We start from the raw sequence: 18,078 nt of genomic DNA on the forward strand, positions 1-18,078 counted from the left end.
TTCCCCTTCGCTTTTTGTCAAGCTGCCCACCATCATCGTCGCCCACCACCATGACCCTCAGTGGATGTTGGAGGCGACCCCCCCGGTCTGCGTCACATGCGCCGTCCCGACGAATGGCGTCAGGCTGGATCGACAATGTCTCACCCTTTGACATGGCGGTCCGCTCGCTGGTGCTGGGCGGCAGAGAGCTCGCTCGCGTCTCTTGCTCCGGGCACCGATGCCGGATGCTGGTGGTCTCTTGCGCGGCCCGCCCGTCGCGCGCTACATTCCATGGACCAGGCACTCCCGTCATTGTTTGCCGGGTCTCGCGTCGTCGTCGCCGCCGCGTGGCGCAGCGCTTCCCTCGCGACATGGAGGGCCCTCCTTGTCGCGGTGGGCTCGTGGAGGATTTTGGGACAGGCGCCACAGGGACCATCTCCGTGGAAGCTGGTGGAGGCATCAAGCCTGACAGAAGGGTGTCCACTCATAATAGTGGAATGGATGCCTTGTGCAGGCCTCGCCACAGCCTTTTCAGGTACGTCGAGACGACGCAGAGGACCCCGATGATACCTAGGCATCTACGCAGTAGGTGCCTGAGATGACTTGCATGCGCGTTTCTAACCGCTATGCAACACATAACCCCTTCGTTTCTGTCATAGGTGCTTTGTACGCTGCGCGGAGTCCTCTACCGGATACATGCCCAGGTGGTTTATTACGGTCCCTCCACTGGCTCGTCCTGCAATCGCTTCGGGCGTCGCTGATAGCTGTCGGGACGGTCGCCGTGGCGGGGTCCAGTGGAGGACCTACTGGCGCTCAAGGCTGAGGTGGTCCCTCGCTCTCCCCGGCGAGGCGCGCTAGCGTCAGTGGCTCTAGCTGCCTTATCCATGGATGGCAGCGCCTACGGCAAGGTCAGCACTGGTGGAAGCCGTGCCCGTAGGCTGCCCTGTGGTGCACCTTCCAGGGCCGTGGCGCTCCACCCGCCCACCACCGGGCTTTCGTTGCCCTGGGCACTCCAGGGCTCTCCCCGTCCACGGGCTACGGGTCCGGGTGCTTGCAGCCAGCCACGGGATCCATTGAAGCTCTGTGCTGCGAGCTGCTGGGCGCTACGTACCTATTCGCGCTAGCCTCCTCCACTCCAGCACTCCAGGCGCATTGCATTTGATCTCCTGCCCCCAACCCCAAGGTTCGCCCACGCAGCCAGCAGCTCCTCCTCCTCCTCTCCGTCATCCCAAAACATCCCACCGCCGCCTCGGCCGCAGCATCGCATCGCCATCGCCGCGACACGCCCGTTGCTCCCCGTCGCTGGCCGAGCTACCGGCTGCGTTCCTCGTTCTCGACCCGAGCCGCGCCGCCGCGCGACGCCCACGAACATCGCCCTCGCACACCCTTGCCCCTGCCGAGCATCGCCGAGTCACTCGCCCGAGTTGACTTGGGGCTCGAGCGCTGCCGTCCCAGCTCACAGGACTTTTCGTCGCCTGGCGCTGCACGAGAGCTCCCATCATCGTCACAACCTCCCGCGCATCCGAGCTTGAGCTATCGAGGCCGTATTTGCCAGCCATGGGTGGCTGTCAATCGTCGTGTTGCGGAGGTAACCAGACACCCACCTGCCGACGCGTCCCTCGGCGGCCTCGTCATCATGCTGACTCTTGCCTCTAGGACGATCCCGCGATGGCCTCTACGAGCCCGTTCTCGCCGACAGCGAGCGGGAAGCCGTCGCAGACCTGCTGCAGTATCTGGAAAATGTGCGTACCGATTTACCCTGTCCCGCTACCCCTCAGACTCTGACCATGTCCCAGCGCGGCGAGACCGACTTTTTCTCGGGCGAACCACTCCGGGCCTTGAGCACTCTAGTCTTTTCCGAAAATATCGACCTCCAAAGGAGCGCGAGTCTCACCTTTGCCGAAATCACTGAACGAGGTACGTCGCCGCCCTCGCCATAACCCGCCGTCGCTCGTCTCCACACCACGAAGTCCTCATGGTGCCACCGCCGCTCATCAAACCCACCCGCGCAATCAAGCGTTGCCTGCCAGGCTACTCGTCACGCATGCTAACGCAGGCTACAGACGTCCGAGAAGTCGACCGCGATACCCTCGAGCCGATCCTCTTTCTTCTTCAGAGCCCCGACATTGAAGTCCAACGGGCTGCCAGTGCTGCCTTGGGCAACCTTGCTGTCAACAGTAGGCACACTCCGAGGTGGATCCGTGGTATATTGTCTTTCATGCTGACCTTGCCCTGCAGCCGAAAACAAAGTCCTCATCGTACAACTGGGCGGGCTGACGCCGCTCATCCGGCAGATGCTCTCGCCCAATGTGGAGGTCCAGTGCAATGCCGTCGGCTGCATCACCAACCTCGCGACGCACGAGGAGAACAAGGCCAAGATCGCCCGCTCTGGCGCCCTCGGCCCCCTCACCAGGCTGGCCAAGTCCCGGGACATGCGCGTCCAGCGCAACGCCACGGGCGCCCTTCTCAACATGACACACTCTGGTACGCACGAGCCTCGAGCCATGGTGCCTTTGGTCTGTGCTGACACCATTATAGATGAAAACCGGCAGCAGCTTGTTAACGCCGGCGCCATCCCGGTCCTCGTCCAGCTCCTCTCGTCCCCCGACGTCGACGTCCAGTACTACTGCACGACGGCGTTGAGCAACATCGCGGTCGATGCCAACAACAGAAGGAAGCTCGCCTCGTCTGAGCCCAAGTTGGTCCAGTCGCTGGTTAATCTGATGGACTCGTCGTCTCCCAAGGTCCAATGCCAGGCAGCCTTGGCCCTTCGAAACCTCGCGTCCGACGAAAAGTACCAGCTCGACATTGTGCGCGCCAACGGCCTGCACCCGCTCCTTCGTCTCCTCCAGTCCTCCTACCTCCCCCTGATACTCTCAGCCGTCGCTTGCATCCGCAACATTTCGATCCACCCCCTGAACGAGTCGCCCATCATCGAGGCCAACTTCCTGAAACCCCTCGTCGACCTCCTCGGCTCCACCGACAACGAAGAGATCCAGTGCCATGCCATCTCGACCCTGCGCAACCTGGCCGCCAGCTCCGACCGGAACAAGGCGCTCGTGCTCGACGCGGGCGCGGTACAAAAGTGCAAGCAGCTGGTGCTGGATGTCCCAGTGACGGTCCAGTCGGAGATGACGGCCGCTATCGCCGTCCTCGCCCTTAGTGACGACCTGAAGTCGCATCTGCTCAACCTCGGCGTCTGCGACGTGCTGATTCCGCTTACACACTCTCCTAGCATTGAGGTGCAGGGCAACAGTGCTGCGGCGCTGGGCAACTTGTCCTCGAAAGGTAAGCAGCCCGTGCGGTGAAGCTATGAGACGATGCTAATCGATGCTGGCACAGTTGGCGACTACTCCATCTTTGTGCAGAACTGGAACGAGCCCAACGGCGGCGTCCACGGCTACCTCGGGCGGTTCCTCCAATCTGGCGACGCCACCTTCCAACACATTGCCGTGTGGACGCTCCTCCAGCTATTCGAGTCCGAAGACAAGGCGCTCATCAGCCTCATCGGCAAGGCCGACGACATCATCGAGCACATCCGAAACATCGCGAAGCGACAAGTCGAGGCTGAGCCCGAATCCGACGAGGAGGATGAAGGCGAGGTGGTGAACCTGGCGCAGCGATGCCTCGAGCTGCTGGGGCAGAGCATGTCCAAGGCGCACATCGAGGGGTGAGGCGTAATGAGCGGATGGCGTCGGAGCCGGTTTTCTTGAGGTCTTTTTGGGCCGAGGCAGCCCCAGACGGCGAGCGTGGCATTGGAGTTTTAGGCGTCTGGACGTCGAATCTGTTCTACTGGACTGCGGCTGGCTTGCCCCCGCGATTGACCGCTTTCTCGTTTCGTACGGCCGATTTATCCTTGACGTGGAGGTTGTCTGGGGTCGCCGCGACCGCATAGTGGCCCGGTCTGTGTTGCGGCCGATGGCCGGCGCAGACGGCCCCATGTGTCGCGGCGGCATCACGAGAGGGGCAGAGGGACAGTTCTTTTGTACAAAGCATTTTCGGCGAATGACCGTGGTTAGCCTAGCATTATCTGTTTCTTGTCGAATTCTTCTGTTGGCTTGTTGGAGAGGGAATATGCAGCAGGCGGGTGCATGCACGCGCGGATGAGAGAGTTGTAATTAGACCATGACGAGTTTAGGCCTTTTTTATTATATACCCTGAATGCTGAGCGCCGGACGCCGCTGAGGTGAGCTTGCTAGCTAGCTACCTTGTGTATGATGGTACGTGGGGGATGGCTGGATATGATATGATATGACATGATGTACACGCGCCCGAGGAGGGAACGGGGGTCGGCCAGGTCAAGGCAGGCCGGGTCATGAAGAGGGGGGCGAGGCCGGTTCCAAACCGTTTTTGATCCAGTGCCTCTCGTTCCAGGGCAGGATCTTGGCGATGATCTTGCCCTGCACGAGGGCGAGCGGGAGGGGTCCGAATTGGCGCGAGTCGCGCGAGGCGGGGAGGTTGTCGCCGACGATCCAGCAGTGGCCCTCGGGGACCTGCGGCGATGTTACTGTCAGCACTCAGGACGTTCATGAGACTGTGCCTGTCACCACCGCCACGCAATAAAGGAAGAAGTACAACAAGCAGAAGAAGAAGCAGCGACAAAAGCAAAGACTTCAGAAAACACAACGCAACGCAGCCGCAACGCAACGCAACGCAACGCACCTGAATCATCTGCTCCTCGCCCTGCTCGCCAGGTGTGCCGAGGGAGACGTAATCCCCCGGCATCCCGACGAGGCGCTTGACGCCGTGCTGGGACTCGAAGATGGGGATCTTGTAGAGGACGAGGTCGCCGACGCGCAGGCTGCCGCCCTTGCCGCGGCGCGCCGTCATGTCGGCGGCGATCCAGTCGCCGTGGACGGAGAAAGTGGGCAGCATGGAGGGCCCGCTGGCGGGGGAGAGCTGGACGAGGTGCGTGAAGGCGAGGTGGGCGAGGCAGGTGGCCTTGAGGGTGGAGAGGGCGAGGCGGAGGGGGTGGCCGGCGCTGAGGAAGGGCATGGTTGAGGTTGGTGGAGGTGTCGTCGGCTGGTGGTGATGGTGAGGAGTGGATGGTGATGGCCCTGATGGGCTGCGCGGAGAGCTGGCGCGCGGTGGGGAGACTAATGGGCGGCGGGGTGGTGGTGGTGGTGAGGGCTATAACGTTGCGCGCAACGGAATCATTGTGTCGCGCGCGGGAAAGAATGGTGAGAGGCCGCGGCGTAGAGATGCTGTGTGGTGAGGCTGGTGTTTGGTGGTGAGGATGAGGGTGAGGATGAGAAGTGAATGGGCGCTGAGGTGAGGCTTTGCGGTTGCTGACCGAAGGTGAGAGCTCGGTGAGGGAGCGGCCCCACATAACACACCTCGGGCGTGGCAGCTTCATCGGAGCTCTGGCTGGCAGCTCAAACAGCGGGTGGTCAGTCAGGTGGGTGCCACCAAAAAGAGTGAGCCGCTTGGACGCTGCTGCCAAGCTGCCTACGGGCCCCTATGGTGCCATGTAGATTTGCATGTCTACGTGAATCGAACGAGGATTCCTCTACGATGAAAATATGAGGGGATGGCACGGGGAACTTCCGTTTGAAGCGGACTGCGATCGATGAGCTGGCTGAATCCAGATCAACTGAGAGCACAGTGAGCCTCCCCCTCCTTCATGGGTGTGTTCTCCTGTGTGTGTCGCACAAGCAATCCGGTTGTTGTACTGCGCGGCCGTTGTTGCGATGCTCGGGTCACGACGTGCATGGGGCTGATGCAGTCAGACATCCAGCGCGGTCGCGCTCGGTGACAACCCTCATCAGTTGAGCGAAGCACATTGCAAGCCCCGAAGGCCAGCTGCGTGTCTTGAGGGAGAGGAATACACGCGTTTGAGAACTCGATGAGTTCATGGAAAAAGTTCGCCGCGGGTCACAGAAAAGGCGGTACAGCTGTCTCCATGGTGTTTGTCCAACCCATTCCCTCGCTGGCGGCCATCGAACCCGGGCGGCTGACTTACGATTTTACAAAGCATCTCGTCGAATGTCGTGGTTTGAGAGTTAAGACACAAGCTCAGCTGCAACATCACTCGCCCCCCGCGATCGCGTTGCTGATGTCGCCGCCGTCAGCCAAGCAAACCCTTGATGAGCCGCACATGTGGCAGGGCCAAGCAAATCGGCCTCATCAGCACTACGGCTAGCTTCCGCAGCCACGGAGGCAATTGCGTGCGGGAGCGAGCCACCCCACAGAATCTCTCGCCCTGTGCCGAGACCCGCGCGGCCGCATCATGGATGCATCCTGCCTCGACCGACTTCCTCCCCATCCCCTCCCCTCCCATGGCGGTTTCATCTTTTTCGTCCGACCCTGAAATTCGGGGCGGCCATGTCATGAACCGTAGACAGCCACCACAACCACCGGCAGGCAAGCGGCTCGTCGCCAGCGGGGGCGGCTGCCCCTGTTTCTCCACCAATGGACTGGGCGCGGGCCAAGGATGCTGGCCCCTGGCGATGGGGTGCCAGGTCGGCAAACACCGGCGCGACGATGGCAGGGTAGCATTCGCTACGCATCGCTGGGACGGCGTTGCGTGCGGGTGTCGATCGTGTCATAGGTGGAAATTATACGGAGGAGGGCTCCTGGTAGAAGGATTCTGGCGATGCTGATCGCCTATTGCAACGTGCGATCTAAGACGGCCGGTTGGGGTTCATGACGGACGGCCGTTCGAGTATAAAGTCGACCCTTTCGTCGCATGTTGATGAACGTCCATCTTGCCGTTCCGTCTGACAGCTAGACCTCCGCCCACCTCTCATCGCCACCTAAAAGCTCCCAAAAATGCTCGTCTCCAGCATCCTCGCCGCCCTCGGCGCCGCGGCCTTCGCCCTCGCCGGCAAGCCCGTCGAGAGCGGCAACTGGGTCGAGGACAGCCCCAGCTTCTCCAGCCAGGCGTGCGCGGGAGGCACAGTGAGCGGGCTCACCTTCTCGATCCCCAAGTCGCCCAACGGGGACACGAGCGGCTCCGGGTGCTCCAACGGGCACCTGCGCGCGGAGCGGCGCTACAAGGACGACTACTCGTCGGGGGTGCACCAGTTCGGCGGCACCTTCAAGATCAACTCCATGTCGGGGACGCGCATCTCCATCAAGCAGACGTTCAACGGCGACGCGGGGCCGTACTTCATCCTCGCCGTCGAGCAGGGCGGGCGGCTGTACAGCGTCGAGGGCGGCGCGACGCTCGCCACGGGCGTCGCCACCGTGGGCGCCTCGGTCCGCATCAACACGGTGCACAACGCGGACAACCACCGCTTCAGCGTCTACGTCAACGGCAAGGAGGCGTTTCGCGACGACAACGCGCCCGGTGGCAGCTTCTACGACAAGATTGGCGCGTACACGACCAACAGCGGGACGGGCGACATGAGCATCACCTGGAGCGACGTGCAGTTCTGGCACCGCGCGTGAGAAGAGCGTCTGGTGACTTTTCAGTGGTGATGAGAGAAGCGGTAGTGATTTCCCTTTTATGAGTGCAAGGGAGTTCGTCTCATTATGTGCGGCGTGTGAGCTGTGGTGTGTCGAGCCATTTGTCTATACACAAGGCTTCCAACAGCGACGGGTGTTTGAGGCTGCCGCCCGACTGCAGAGCAACAGCCGGTTATGCGGCTAGTATATACAAGCTTCGTCGAAAATGCCACACGAGTCTCAACCGACTTGACACAAACCTGATCTCGTCGTGGCCCGTGCCCAGCTCGCTTGGGCAATCCGCGACGCATCCCGAGCGGGCATCGACCATGCCGTAGCCATCGCAAAGCCACGCTGGCTACATGTAGTGTCCAAATGGTTTCTGAAGTCATCGCCACAAACGTGTGAATACTTGCCAGTCAAACCTGAAACCTCCCTGCCAGCCAGTGCGCACCTTGATACCGGCACTTCAATTGAAGTTGAGAGGCAGAGCGCTGTTCGAACAATGACTTAAATGCACGCTGCATCGTATTCGAACCTCTTCCACCCCAGAAAGAAAAGTTCCGCCTTATTACACTTCAAAATGCGCGGATTTGGTGTTTGCGTCTTCATAGCGACGGCATGCGCCCTCGGTCCCCTTCGACGGGTTGTCAATGACTACAGCCGAAAACACACGCCTAGCATCACCGCCGTACACGCCGCGCCCTCGGCGGCGGTGGCCGACTCCTCGTCAAGAAGCAAGCGCGACGAGGGCATGTGGCCAGGCGACTTCAACATCACAGACTTCGAGCAGACCTTTGTGCATTCGACCAAGCCCGACGACTGGAAGAGCTACCCCGTCGAGTGCGGCCACAAATTCACAAACTACGTCACCAAGGGGTACTACGAAGCCCGGGACCGCTTCAAGAAGCATGGGGGCCGCCCCAACATGAAGGCCGGGCCGAATGCGTGCCAGCAGATTAGCTGCAGCGAGGCCACTGCCGTCAAGCTCTGCAACGATGCAAGTCCCTCAATTTCCCCGAAGGCCCCCCTGCACCTCGTACTCGGCTGAGTCTCCCAAAAATGCATCATACCATACCTCGTTGACGAAACGACAAGTCCCGTTTGCTGACGTTTGTGCGCTGCTAGAATTCCGGGCCAAAGTCCTTGGATTCGTGGAAGCCCATAGCGGTCGTCCTCGAGGAGATACACGATAGGTGCAACCGCGGCGAGTCGCGCGCGTTCAAAGGAGGACAACTCACTCATCCAGACCACTGGAGAGTGATATTGGAGAGGGGGGACTGCTAGAATTGCGGACTGGCAGCCGGACTGCCTGCTCAATGGGGAGAATGTGCCGAGTCTGATGCGGAGCAAAGCCGTAACTTCATGAAAAAAGTTTTACCCAACCCTCGGGCACGGACTGTAGCCTTCGCGTTGTATCCGGAATTTTTTTTTTTTGGCAAATGTAACTCGCCCACGTTTGGCTTCAAACATCCTCCGGATGAGGCACCGTAGCGCACAGGGGATGATCGCATATGCGCTCTGCCACGTGCCACCGCTGGGAACCGCAAGGGGTACCGGGGCGACCCGTAGTCTTGCGGAGCGAGAAAGCTCGAGCTGAGCGAGCTTATTGTAGTAGCAGCTGCAGTGCAAAGCTTATCCATGACAGTGTTTACGGTTTGCGCCTGATCTTGACTATTTAGCCGGCGCTTGCTTACAGGAGACGGAAAGGTACATGGACGCTGAAGTTGCAACGAATTAGTCGAGACTCAGCTGCAGGGAGCTCTGTCAAGGACCAAAAAAAAAAGCCCTGAATTCTCACCGTTGCTGGCGGCAATGCTCCATATGTATAGATGACTTACATAGAATTAGATTTAGGCCGGTTCAAAGTTAGGGCCGTGTGAGGCCATGAGCGGTCTGTACGGCATGCATGGCCCTCGGAGGTGGTGACGATGACTTGTAGAGTCATGGATCTGATCACCCCTATTTGCAGCCTGCATTGCACTTGGACTGCAGCCACTGACACTCAAACAGAGTTTGCAATGTATTGCGTTCAAGGACCCCAAGTACAAAGGCAGCCCCCAGGACTCGCATTGACGGTCCGAGATGTTGCACAACTTCCAAGCCCAGGAATCCCTTGCCAGTTGCAAGGCCACGAATTCTCCTTTCCACGCCCCTGTTCACACCATTCTCCTACAGAGGACTCATCATGAAGCCCTACGTGCTAGCCGCGCTGGCCTTTGCGGCGACAGCTTTTGCATCGCCAACGCCCGATGTCACGACACTCGACCGAGAACCAGAAGGCCCGTACAGGAATGTAAGTTTGTTTTCTTTACCCCAGTGCCGGCCTCGTTCGGAAGCTTCACCTGCTCACTCCTTTATCTTGTTCAGGTCCGCCTTTGCACCGTAGAGAAGTTTTCGGATGGCCATATGAGGAAAGATTGTCCCAAGATTTCGATCCGCATCGGCAGGTGCACGCAGTTTCAGGCGCCGCTGTACCGCAACGGGTTAGTCATCTTCGAGGAACGGAGAGCCGACCACGAAAAACACTTTAAGCACATGGACTGCGTCATCCATAGCTACGACTGCGGAGCGAAGTGTGACCCCAGAATGAGCGGGGACAGGTGCGAGTTGCGCCCCTTGGCGTGGAGACACGATCTCAAGCAGCACATCTCTGGGTGGGAGAACAAGGCATCAAGCTTCACTTGCAAGGAGTTCCAGGAACCGGAAAACCCACCATCACCGTGAGGTTGTGTTGCGATGTTGCGGCAGCGTGGGCAAGAATTTTGAAGTTCAGTGTTGCGATTGCAACGCCCATCTCGGTGCTGCAACACGCCGAGCTTGCGAGCAATAGTCGTTTCAGGCGAGAGCCCAACTAATAAATCAATCCCATACCGAACTCGTACAAAATATGAGGGAGCTGCGGGTCTCGGTCCGGTAGCACAGCCAGCCTTCCTGGCATTAGTTATTCGACATTATCCGGAGTCCAGATCGTCTTCTTTCGGCCGGCTCATCATCAGCTGGGCCCCGTGCCGCCACTTCCCGGCAAAACGGGAGTCTTCCGAGTCGAGGGCCACTGTGGGCACGGAGATGGAGCCGTCTTGCGATGGGCGCCCGGCCCGGCGGATCCTCGACTTTCCTATTTCGGGGGCCATGAAACGGCTAGCCCAGCTGTACGGCAGTTGAAACGCCGCCAAAATATCCGGCCCGGTGAGGCTTTGATGGCGAACTCCGTTGCTCCCTTTGGGCTCCCTTTGGGATCGCACGACTTGGTCGCTGTTTGCAAGGGTCTGCCGAGATTACGGGTGTGTCGTGGGGGTTTACACGGAGAGCTGAGCATGTCAGCTCGCGATAAGTCGATACGAGGCTCCAGTTGCCGCCTCTGCTCTTCTTGACCATCATGGCACGTATAAGATCCCGCCCGTCTGGTGTCGTTGGCTGTGTTTTCCGAGTCGATCGCTACAGTCACTCATTGCGTCGTTGTGTCGCCTACGTTCATTCATTTCCTACTTTGCTTCTACTTCGGCACTCGTGCACTTTTCTTCTTACTCCGCTCGCAAGCTCCGTCTGACCATGATTAGCTCCCTGCTTCTTCTCGGCGCGTTGACGACTGCGCTGGCCGCACCGTCATCGAGCATCGCTCCGCGCGGCACTTGCACCTTCACCGACGCCGCGAGCGCCATCAAGCAGAAGGCCAGCTGCTCCACCATCACTCTCAAGAACATTGCCGTCCCGGCGGGCACCACGCTGGACCTGACAGGCCTCAAAGACGGGACCCATGTAAGGATTGAGATGCACGCAATCCATAGTCCCGGCCCGCTAATGTAGGGATCTAGGTTGTCTTCTCTGGAAAGACGACGTTTGGATACAAGGAGTGGGCCGGGCCCCTGATCGACGTCTCAGGCAAGGGAATCGTCGTCGAGGGCGCGGCTGGCCACTCCATCGACTGCCAGGGACAGCGATGGTGGGATACCAAGGGCAGCAACGGCGGCAAGAAGAAGCCCAAGTTCTTCAGCGCCCATAAGCTCACCAATTCGCGCATCAAGGGCCTCAACGTTCTCAACACCCCCGTTCAGGCGTTCAGCATCAACGGGGCCAAGAACCTCGAGGTCATCGACGTGCATATGGATAACTCCCTCGGCGACACCAAGGGCGGTCACAATACAGATGCGTTTGACGTCGGCTCTTCGGACGGGGTGTATATTTCTGGCGCCGTTGTGCAGAACCAGGACGACTGCCTTGCCGTCAACTCGGGCACGAACATTACCTTTACTGGCGGCAACTGCTCAGGCGGCCACGGCCTGTCTATCGGCTCGGTCGGCGGCCGATCCAACAACGTGGTCAAAGGGGTACGCATCACCAATTCCAAGATCTCCAACTCCGACAACGGCGTTCGCATCAAGACTGTCTCCGGCGCGACCGGTTCCGTCTCCGACATCGTATACGATAACATCGCCCTGTCAAACATTGCCAAGTACGGCATTGTCATTCAGCAGGACTACCAGAACGGATCCCCTACTGGCACGCCTACCGCCGGCGTCCCCATCACCGGCCTCACTGTGAACCGGGTCACGGGCACTGTCAAGTCTAGCGGCACCAACGTCTACATTCTCTGTGCTGCGTGCAAGAACTGGACCTGGACCAACAACAAGGTCACGGGCGGCACGAAGACCAAGCAGAACAAGGGAGTCCCTGCTGGTGTGTCTGTGTAGGCTGCTTTCAACAGGCGGGCCAATTCTCCAAACAACACAGCTCTTAAGCCATGGCAGCGGCAAGATGATGCTGTCCAGGTGAAAGGGGCTGATCTGCGCCATCGTTACGGCGACTTACTCGTCATGGTAGCGGAAAACAGAGCCATAACATTTTGACCGTATATACTTTTGTGTACACAAACAGATGCATCGAAAGACGCCAGTTTCATATATTCCGGTCTCACTAATATGAGTTGCGTGGTGCTTATTCACTCGGCAACGCCCTGTGGCAAGCCCTCTCAATCGTTCAGCCGCTTGGTGTGAGGGACGGAGTGGTAGAGAGACTCTTGGACTTCTCCAGCACTGTGTTGGCCAGTTGGCGCAAATCACACAGGGCAAAAGGAAACCACGTGTCGCGGGTTATGCTTGCTTCCAATTCGGACACGTACGTTTCGTCCGTCAGCGCACGCCGTGCCCTCGCAACAAGCTCCTCCTGCACCGGACCCAGGATGGTGAGCGCAATGGCACAAGACCATGTAAAGATGTCGTCGGCTACGCCCACGCCGCCGCCAGCGGCATAATAGCCCCGGAGTTGCTGAATGATGTTGCTTTTCTTTGAATAGTCATTCGCCGGGACGAACAAGATCGCAATGGCCAGTACAATCGTGCTACGCACAACGCTGCAGGTTTCTCGACTGAGACGACCAAAGAGAGCCGCTGCTGATGTGTCTGAATGTCGTGGGAAAAACGCCAACGCATGAGCTGCAGTCGCTCGCATGCCGGCTGACTCCTCTTCCAAGCAACGTATTATAGACGACAGCCCTCGCTCAACTGCCTCGTATGTCGCGAACTCATAGAGTGCATGCTCACGAGCGCTCGGTTCTTGAGTGTCGGCAATTTGCTTCTCCCATTTTGCAACATCAACCCCACTTGGGACACTCCAGTCTGGGTGGCCGACCACGAGACTCGTGATCAGATACAACAGGCTTTGTCGGTTTTTGGTGGTCTGGCAGTCAAGCAAGGCATACAGAAAGGGCACCGCTTTGACTGAAGCACTGTAACGGCTGCCCTGGTGATAGATGTTGGACAAACATGCATCATATGCTGTCAGGTAGACTTCCGGATCCGTAGATTGGAGTGCTCTCAAGAGTGTCGGTACGTCATCAGCAGGGCCGTATGCGTGAGACAATTGAGACCAGTTGATGGAATCGAGTCCAATGAGAGCATCTGTAGTTGAGGTCAACATTCTCCTCGCTGATGCTGTATTCCTTTGTTGAGAAGTAGCTACATGTAACGAAGAAGGGCGTCAAGTTCCATGTCGACATACATGTAGTAAGAGAGGGGCTGGTGGTTTTGTTAGGGTTGCCTTATGCGACAACCATACTGCAAGATATAACATCAGACCATTTGCGGGTCTGGAGAACCAGGCTATGCCTCATCGGCAAGTTGCACGCGGCTCTCGACTGCATGGTCTGAGGATCCTATTGACATTGTTTGGGCTGCATGGAGCAAGCACGTCGAGATCGCCGCTGGGCGACCTTTTTAGCCGGCGGCTCGCCTCAGCTTGCGCCGACCCCACCAGAGCCAAACCTGCAAGCTCCGCTCCGGCAGCCGGGACCCCATGTTTCCACGTTGCCAGCGGAGGAATGTGGGGGGAGTCTTCCGAGTTCGCAGCTAACGGGCACTGGCCTGGTCCCTGAATGGATCAACGATCCCACTGTCGTCACTTCGACCATTCGGCATCGACTGTGATGAAACCTGAAGCCCCTCTGCACTCTATGTCGCCCTGCAGCCTGACGACCTTAGTCGTTAGTCGCGATCTACCCCGGCTCTACTTGTATGATGTCTTCGACACAGCGGCAGGATGCAGCTGTTGGCTCCCCGAGACACATCGGCAAGGCGCTGCGACGTCAGCATGGAAACCGCAAGTTCCGGGGGCTCACATGCGCCAACTGCCGCGCACGCAAGGTACATGCGTCCAGCCCTCTGAACGTTTCTTGGTCAACGCCTTAGAGGCCAAATATCGCGAAATATGCGACGAGATCAGCTACTGACTTAGAGACAGGTGCGGTGCGAGGGCGGCCAGCCGACTTGCAAGACCTGCGAAGTGTATCATGATGAATGCCGGTACGACAAAGCTCCCCCGGTATCGCAAGTCGTTGCCATGGCCAAGCGACTTCAGGAGGCCGAGAGGATGATTGAGCAGCTCCGAGCGAACGGAGGCACTGCTTCGCCAGAGGAGCCCTCAGCATCGCCAATTGGCGACACTTCTGCAAACCCCCCGCATCCTACTGGACTGGCTGCTGTCTCCTCACCACCAGATCATGGTCAGATGCAGCCCTCTCTAGTCCCTGCGGCTGTTGACCTTCCGATTGCCTCTTCTGCCACGGGGAGCGCCACTGTCCCCGGCCTGGCGCCGAACCCCTGGCCACACGCTCCTCAAGACGTCGAACTGTCAGCAGCAAGACCAGGAAGCGCCGGTGTGGCGGGCCCTGCGCCAGGGCCAGAAGAGCCTTCGGCGGCAGAGCTGAGAGTCGATGAGCACGGCAAGATCCTTTACTATGGACCGACGTCGGCAGTACACGATCGCCCACAGCCCGATCCCTTACACACACCTGCGACGACTGCCCAGGCCAGGGCCTCGGATGCGTCAACAAAGGACGAAGAATCGCTGTCATGCTATGTGCGAGAGGCGTCAATATGGGAAGACTTTGCACTCGGGAACGCATCCTTACAGACGGGAATTCCACGACACATGCTGGCGAAGCTCCTTCGCCTGCACTGGACGTGGGTGTCCCCAATGTTCATGTGGGTGTATCGCCCAGCCTTTATCCGTGAGTATCACAGCAATAGCATGGTCAGACGATCAGCCGCTGATCAAGGCGCTTCAGGCGGCATGGCTACCGGAGGGCGCTACTACTCCGAGTTTCTCCTCACGGTCATGTGCGGCCACGCCGCCAAGTACCAGGACAACAACAGTTCCGAATTCCTGCTCGCGAGAGCACGTCGCCTTCTGGGCGCCGCCATCCAACAGCCGAGCTCCATCCCTACGGTGCAAGCCCTGCTGCAGCTGAGCGCTCGCGACTTGGCGCACGGCTCCATCTCCCAGGCTTGGGTGTATGGAGGCATTGCGTTCAGGATGGCGAGTGATCTGGGCCTGCAGCACAGCGGCACGGTCATCAAGGGCCTGAGCCCGCTTGACCTGGAGATACGGAGGCGGCTCTTCTGGGGGTGCTATTTCTGGGACAAGTATGCCAACCCTCTCCGCCCGGTCTGGTTCAAGCTCCGCGCGACTTTTTGGTTGCAATTTGATGCTAATGAGATGGCTCTCTAGGGCAACTAGCCTCTACGCCGGAAGATTGCCTGCCGTCACGGAAGTGTTGGACCAGAGCTCCCTAGATCTACGTAAGTGCAAAGCTTGGTTTAGAGCTCTATAGTTACTGACAATGAGCAGTGGACCACTCGACTGAGCACGAAACCTGGATCCCATACTACGGCGACTCTCTAGACTCGGCCGACGGCTCACGCAGCCAGTATCCTCCGAGAAAGAGTCATGCGGTGTCTTGCTTTGTTAACTCTTGCAAGCTGGCCATCATCATCAACGATATCGTTGTTCAGCTCTATGCTAGGCGGAAGAGGTCCATAAGCGAGGCTGCCCTCAACGACATCAAAGAGCGCCTGGACCTTTGGCGAACGCGATCCCCTTGCCACCTACGATATGACCCAGACAACTTACCCTCGATATGCCCACCACCACACCTCATCTCCCAAAAGTGAGTCGCCGTGCACGTGCGCCGCCTTGTTCTCTCGCATTGCGGTTATGCTCTTGACTAGACCAAGCCACTAACTGCATCCCTTACAGCCTCCTCTATTTTGCTTCCGTTATTCTGGCTCACCGGCCTTTCTGGGCAGTGCCCGCTCACTACCAAACTTGCATCACCGCCTCGCGCAGCATCGAGAAGCTCGTCTTGCTCCTTGAATCCACCTTCGGACTCGGAAACATTACCTACCTAATGGGATACTGCATCTACACTGGCGCATCGGCCATCCTCGAAGACGCCAAGAAAGGAAACGACTCGTCGCAGGCGACGCTGCAGACCTTCCTCCGCGCGCTCAACACCGGCATGAGGAGGTGCCCGCTGCTGGAGCGTAGTCTGAAGATTATTGTCAAGGGCATGAGCTCTACCCCTGCGGATAAGGCTCCTGTCACGGAGCAAATGAGCCAAGACCTGCTGCCCACCGCCACGGCGAACACTTATATCCCGGCGTTTCCGTACGTGGACCCGATACTGTCCATTGATTTCGATATGAATCGATACCTCGGAGGAGCTGACTTGGACACCATGTCTGGGTTGGACTCTTTTCCGGAGGCGCAGATGGATCTGAACGACCTTTTTGGCCCGCCAATACAGTGAGCGATAGTGGTAATTGATACAAAGAAAGTTCTATATGACAGGCCGATCTCTATCGCGACAGGTCTATCTAGCTTACAATCTAATTCGTATCAGTTAGAAACCCCCGTAATATCTTGAGCCAGTGTGTCGGCTTTCAGGGCAGGTCGGTCTGCCTTGCCAGCAGTAGTCTGTCATCCCACTGTGTCAGTACGGCACAGCACACGACAACGCGGTCATGCGAGTATTGAAAGGGGGATCATTGACTTACGCCTCCGTCCACTGGCATAATAAGTCCAGTGATCCAACCCGCTTCTTTGCTGGCAAGGAAGAGAATAGCTGATGCGAGCCGCAGTTAGTCTCTGGTCTCAACAACTTGACCGTGACACAGATGGTGATAACATGGACGTACCGTAACCCACATCCCAGCCAGTGCCCTCCTTCTTCATCAAGTTTTGGTTGATTCGAGCTTGTCTCATCTCATCTGTCATGCCCCGGCCCCGAGTCATGGGCGTGTACACCATTCCCGGAGCGACGCAATTGACACGGATATTCTCCTTGCCGTGGTGCGCCGCCATAGCGCGCGTCATCTGGATGATGGCTCCCTTGCTTGTGGGATACAGAAGGCTGGGGTTTCCGCCCAGTACTGCAAAGGGCTGTTAGCTGAGGTGGCCGGGAGGGAGGGGTGAGAGGACATACGGCCGCTGACAGATGACATGTTGATGATTGATCCACGTCCTTGTTTCCTCATCTCAGGAATCGCATAGCGGCTCATGAGCACCATGCTGGTGACGTTGATGCGAAAGTCCCTGTCCCAGGCCTCCAGGTTGATGGTGGTGGCATCGCCGATGGCGCCTCCGACTCCGACTGTATGGCGACTCCGTTAGTCACTGGATGTCGTACCATACAGTTGAAAGATTGCTTTGTGAAGCACTTACCAATATTTACTAAAACGTGTACCGCACCGAACAATTCCACAGTTCGTGATACTGCATTCTTGCATGACTCTTCGCTTGTGACGTCCGCCTGGATCACCTCCGAGATGCCGCCCTCCTCATCAATCATTCTTTGAGTCTCCTTCGCCCAGTCGACATTGTAGTCGACCAGGGCGACCCTAGCTCCATGCCTGGCCAGCAGGATGGCAGCAGCTCGGCCATTGCCAATTTCTCCTATTGTGTCGTCAGTTATATGCGCCGGACCTTGCAGTCGATTGAGGCTGACACGACTTACCGTCCATGCGCGAGCCGGCGCCCGTCACAATGGCGACGTCGCCGGTAAAGTCAAAAGCTCTGGGAGGGGGCATGGTGAATGAGTAATGGAGTGTAATTAACCGGTATACCGTTCAGTGCTTAGATTTTTGTGATTGGAGCCAAGGAGCTTAATATTCGTTTGCATCATAACCTGATGACACCTGGTCGTGAGGCGCCGGTCGTGTAAACCGGGGAGGCAACCTCAGATCGCCCGCCGCGGCGAGTCTCCGAGCGCTGGAACGACCCGTTGGTGGTGCTCCAACTGTCACCTGCCCGGAGTGCACCGGGCTATAGTCCGCTCGGAGAAGCGCCGCGGGGACATGCCGGGCTCTCCACCCGCCGCAAACCTGCCATCAGCCAGACCGTCCCCGACCTCGGACTCACCCAATAAGTGTATTG

General features: G+C 58.4%; 7 protein-coding genes across 7 annotated transcripts; 5 read left to right on the forward strand and 2 right to left on the reverse strand.

Moving 5' to 3' along the window:
- Positions 1–1,536: 1,536 nt before the first annotated feature.
- Positions 1,537–3,653, forward strand: PLICBS_008969 (vacuolar protein 8; the record flags this gene model as incomplete). Its single annotated transcript, XM_018327727.2, has 7 exons — positions 1,537–1,567; positions 1,636–1,721; positions 1,776–1,896; positions 2,043–2,156; positions 2,218–2,463; positions 2,518–3,267; positions 3,322–3,653. 7 exons carry the CDS (start codon positions 1,537–1,539, stop codon positions 3,651–3,653), a joined length of 1,680 nt encoding a protein of 559 aa, XP_018173668.2.
- A 639-nt stretch (positions 3,654–4,292) lies between these two features.
- Positions 4,293–4,974, reverse strand: PLICBS_008970 (uncharacterized protein; the record flags this gene model as incomplete). The annotated part of the gene is made up of 2 exons (XM_018327726.2): positions 4,293–4,472; positions 4,642–4,974. 2 exons carry the CDS (start codon positions 4,972–4,974, stop codon positions 4,293–4,295), a joined length of 513 nt encoding a protein of 170 aa, XP_018173667.1.
- A 1,776-nt stretch (positions 4,975–6,750) lies between these two features.
- PLICBS_008971 (uncharacterized protein) lies at positions 6,751–7,371 on the forward strand (the record flags this gene model as incomplete). The annotated part of the gene is made up of 1 exon (XM_018327725.2): positions 6,751–7,371. One exon carries the CDS (start codon positions 6,751–6,753, stop codon positions 7,369–7,371), a length of 621 nt encoding a protein of 206 aa, XP_018173666.2.
- A 580-nt stretch (positions 7,372–7,951) lies between these two features.
- On the forward strand, positions 7,952–8,419 carry PLICBS_008972 (uncharacterized protein; the record flags this gene model as incomplete). The annotated part of the gene is made up of 1 exon (XM_018327724.2): positions 7,952–8,419. The coding sequence occupies one exon, from the start codon at positions 7,952–7,954 to the stop codon at positions 8,417–8,419; it is 468 nt and encodes a 155-aa protein (XP_018173665.1).
- A 2,501-nt stretch (positions 8,420–10,920) lies between these two features.
- Positions 10,921–12,059, forward strand: PLICBS_008973 (polygalacturonase 1; the record flags this gene model as incomplete). The annotated part of the gene is made up of 2 exons (XM_018327722.2): positions 10,921–11,127; positions 11,184–12,059. 2 exons carry the CDS (start codon positions 10,921–10,923, stop codon positions 12,057–12,059), a joined length of 1,083 nt encoding a protein of 360 aa, XP_018173663.2.
- A 2,734-nt stretch (positions 12,060–14,793) lies between these two features.
- On the forward strand, positions 14,794–16,453 carry PLICBS_008974 (uncharacterized protein; the record flags this gene model as incomplete). Its single annotated transcript, XM_065601515.1, has 5 exons — positions 14,794–14,872; positions 14,930–15,314; positions 15,373–15,443; positions 15,493–15,811; positions 15,901–16,453. The coding sequence occupies 5 exons, from the start codon at positions 14,794–14,796 to the stop codon at positions 16,451–16,453; spliced, it is 1,407 nt and encodes a 468-aa protein (XP_065457587.1).
- Positions 16,454–16,784: 331 nt separating this feature from the next.
- Positions 16,785–17,732, reverse strand: PLICBS_008975 (uncharacterized protein; the record flags this gene model as incomplete). The annotated part of the gene is made up of 5 exons (XM_065601516.1): positions 16,785–16,789; positions 16,842–17,075; positions 17,129–17,296; positions 17,368–17,598; positions 17,660–17,732. The coding sequence occupies 5 exons, from the start codon at positions 17,730–17,732 to the stop codon at positions 16,785–16,787; spliced, it is 711 nt and encodes a 236-aa protein (XP_065457588.1).
- Positions 17,733–18,078: the final 346 nt, after the last annotated feature.

Source organism: Purpureocillium lilacinum (genome assembly GCF_023168085.1).
Source record: "Purpureocillium lilacinum CBS 284.36 DNA, scaffold_7, whole genome shotgun sequence".
NCBI classification, from domain to species: Eukaryota; Fungi; Ascomycota; class Sordariomycetes; order Hypocreales; family Ophiocordycipitaceae; genus Purpureocillium; species Purpureocillium lilacinum.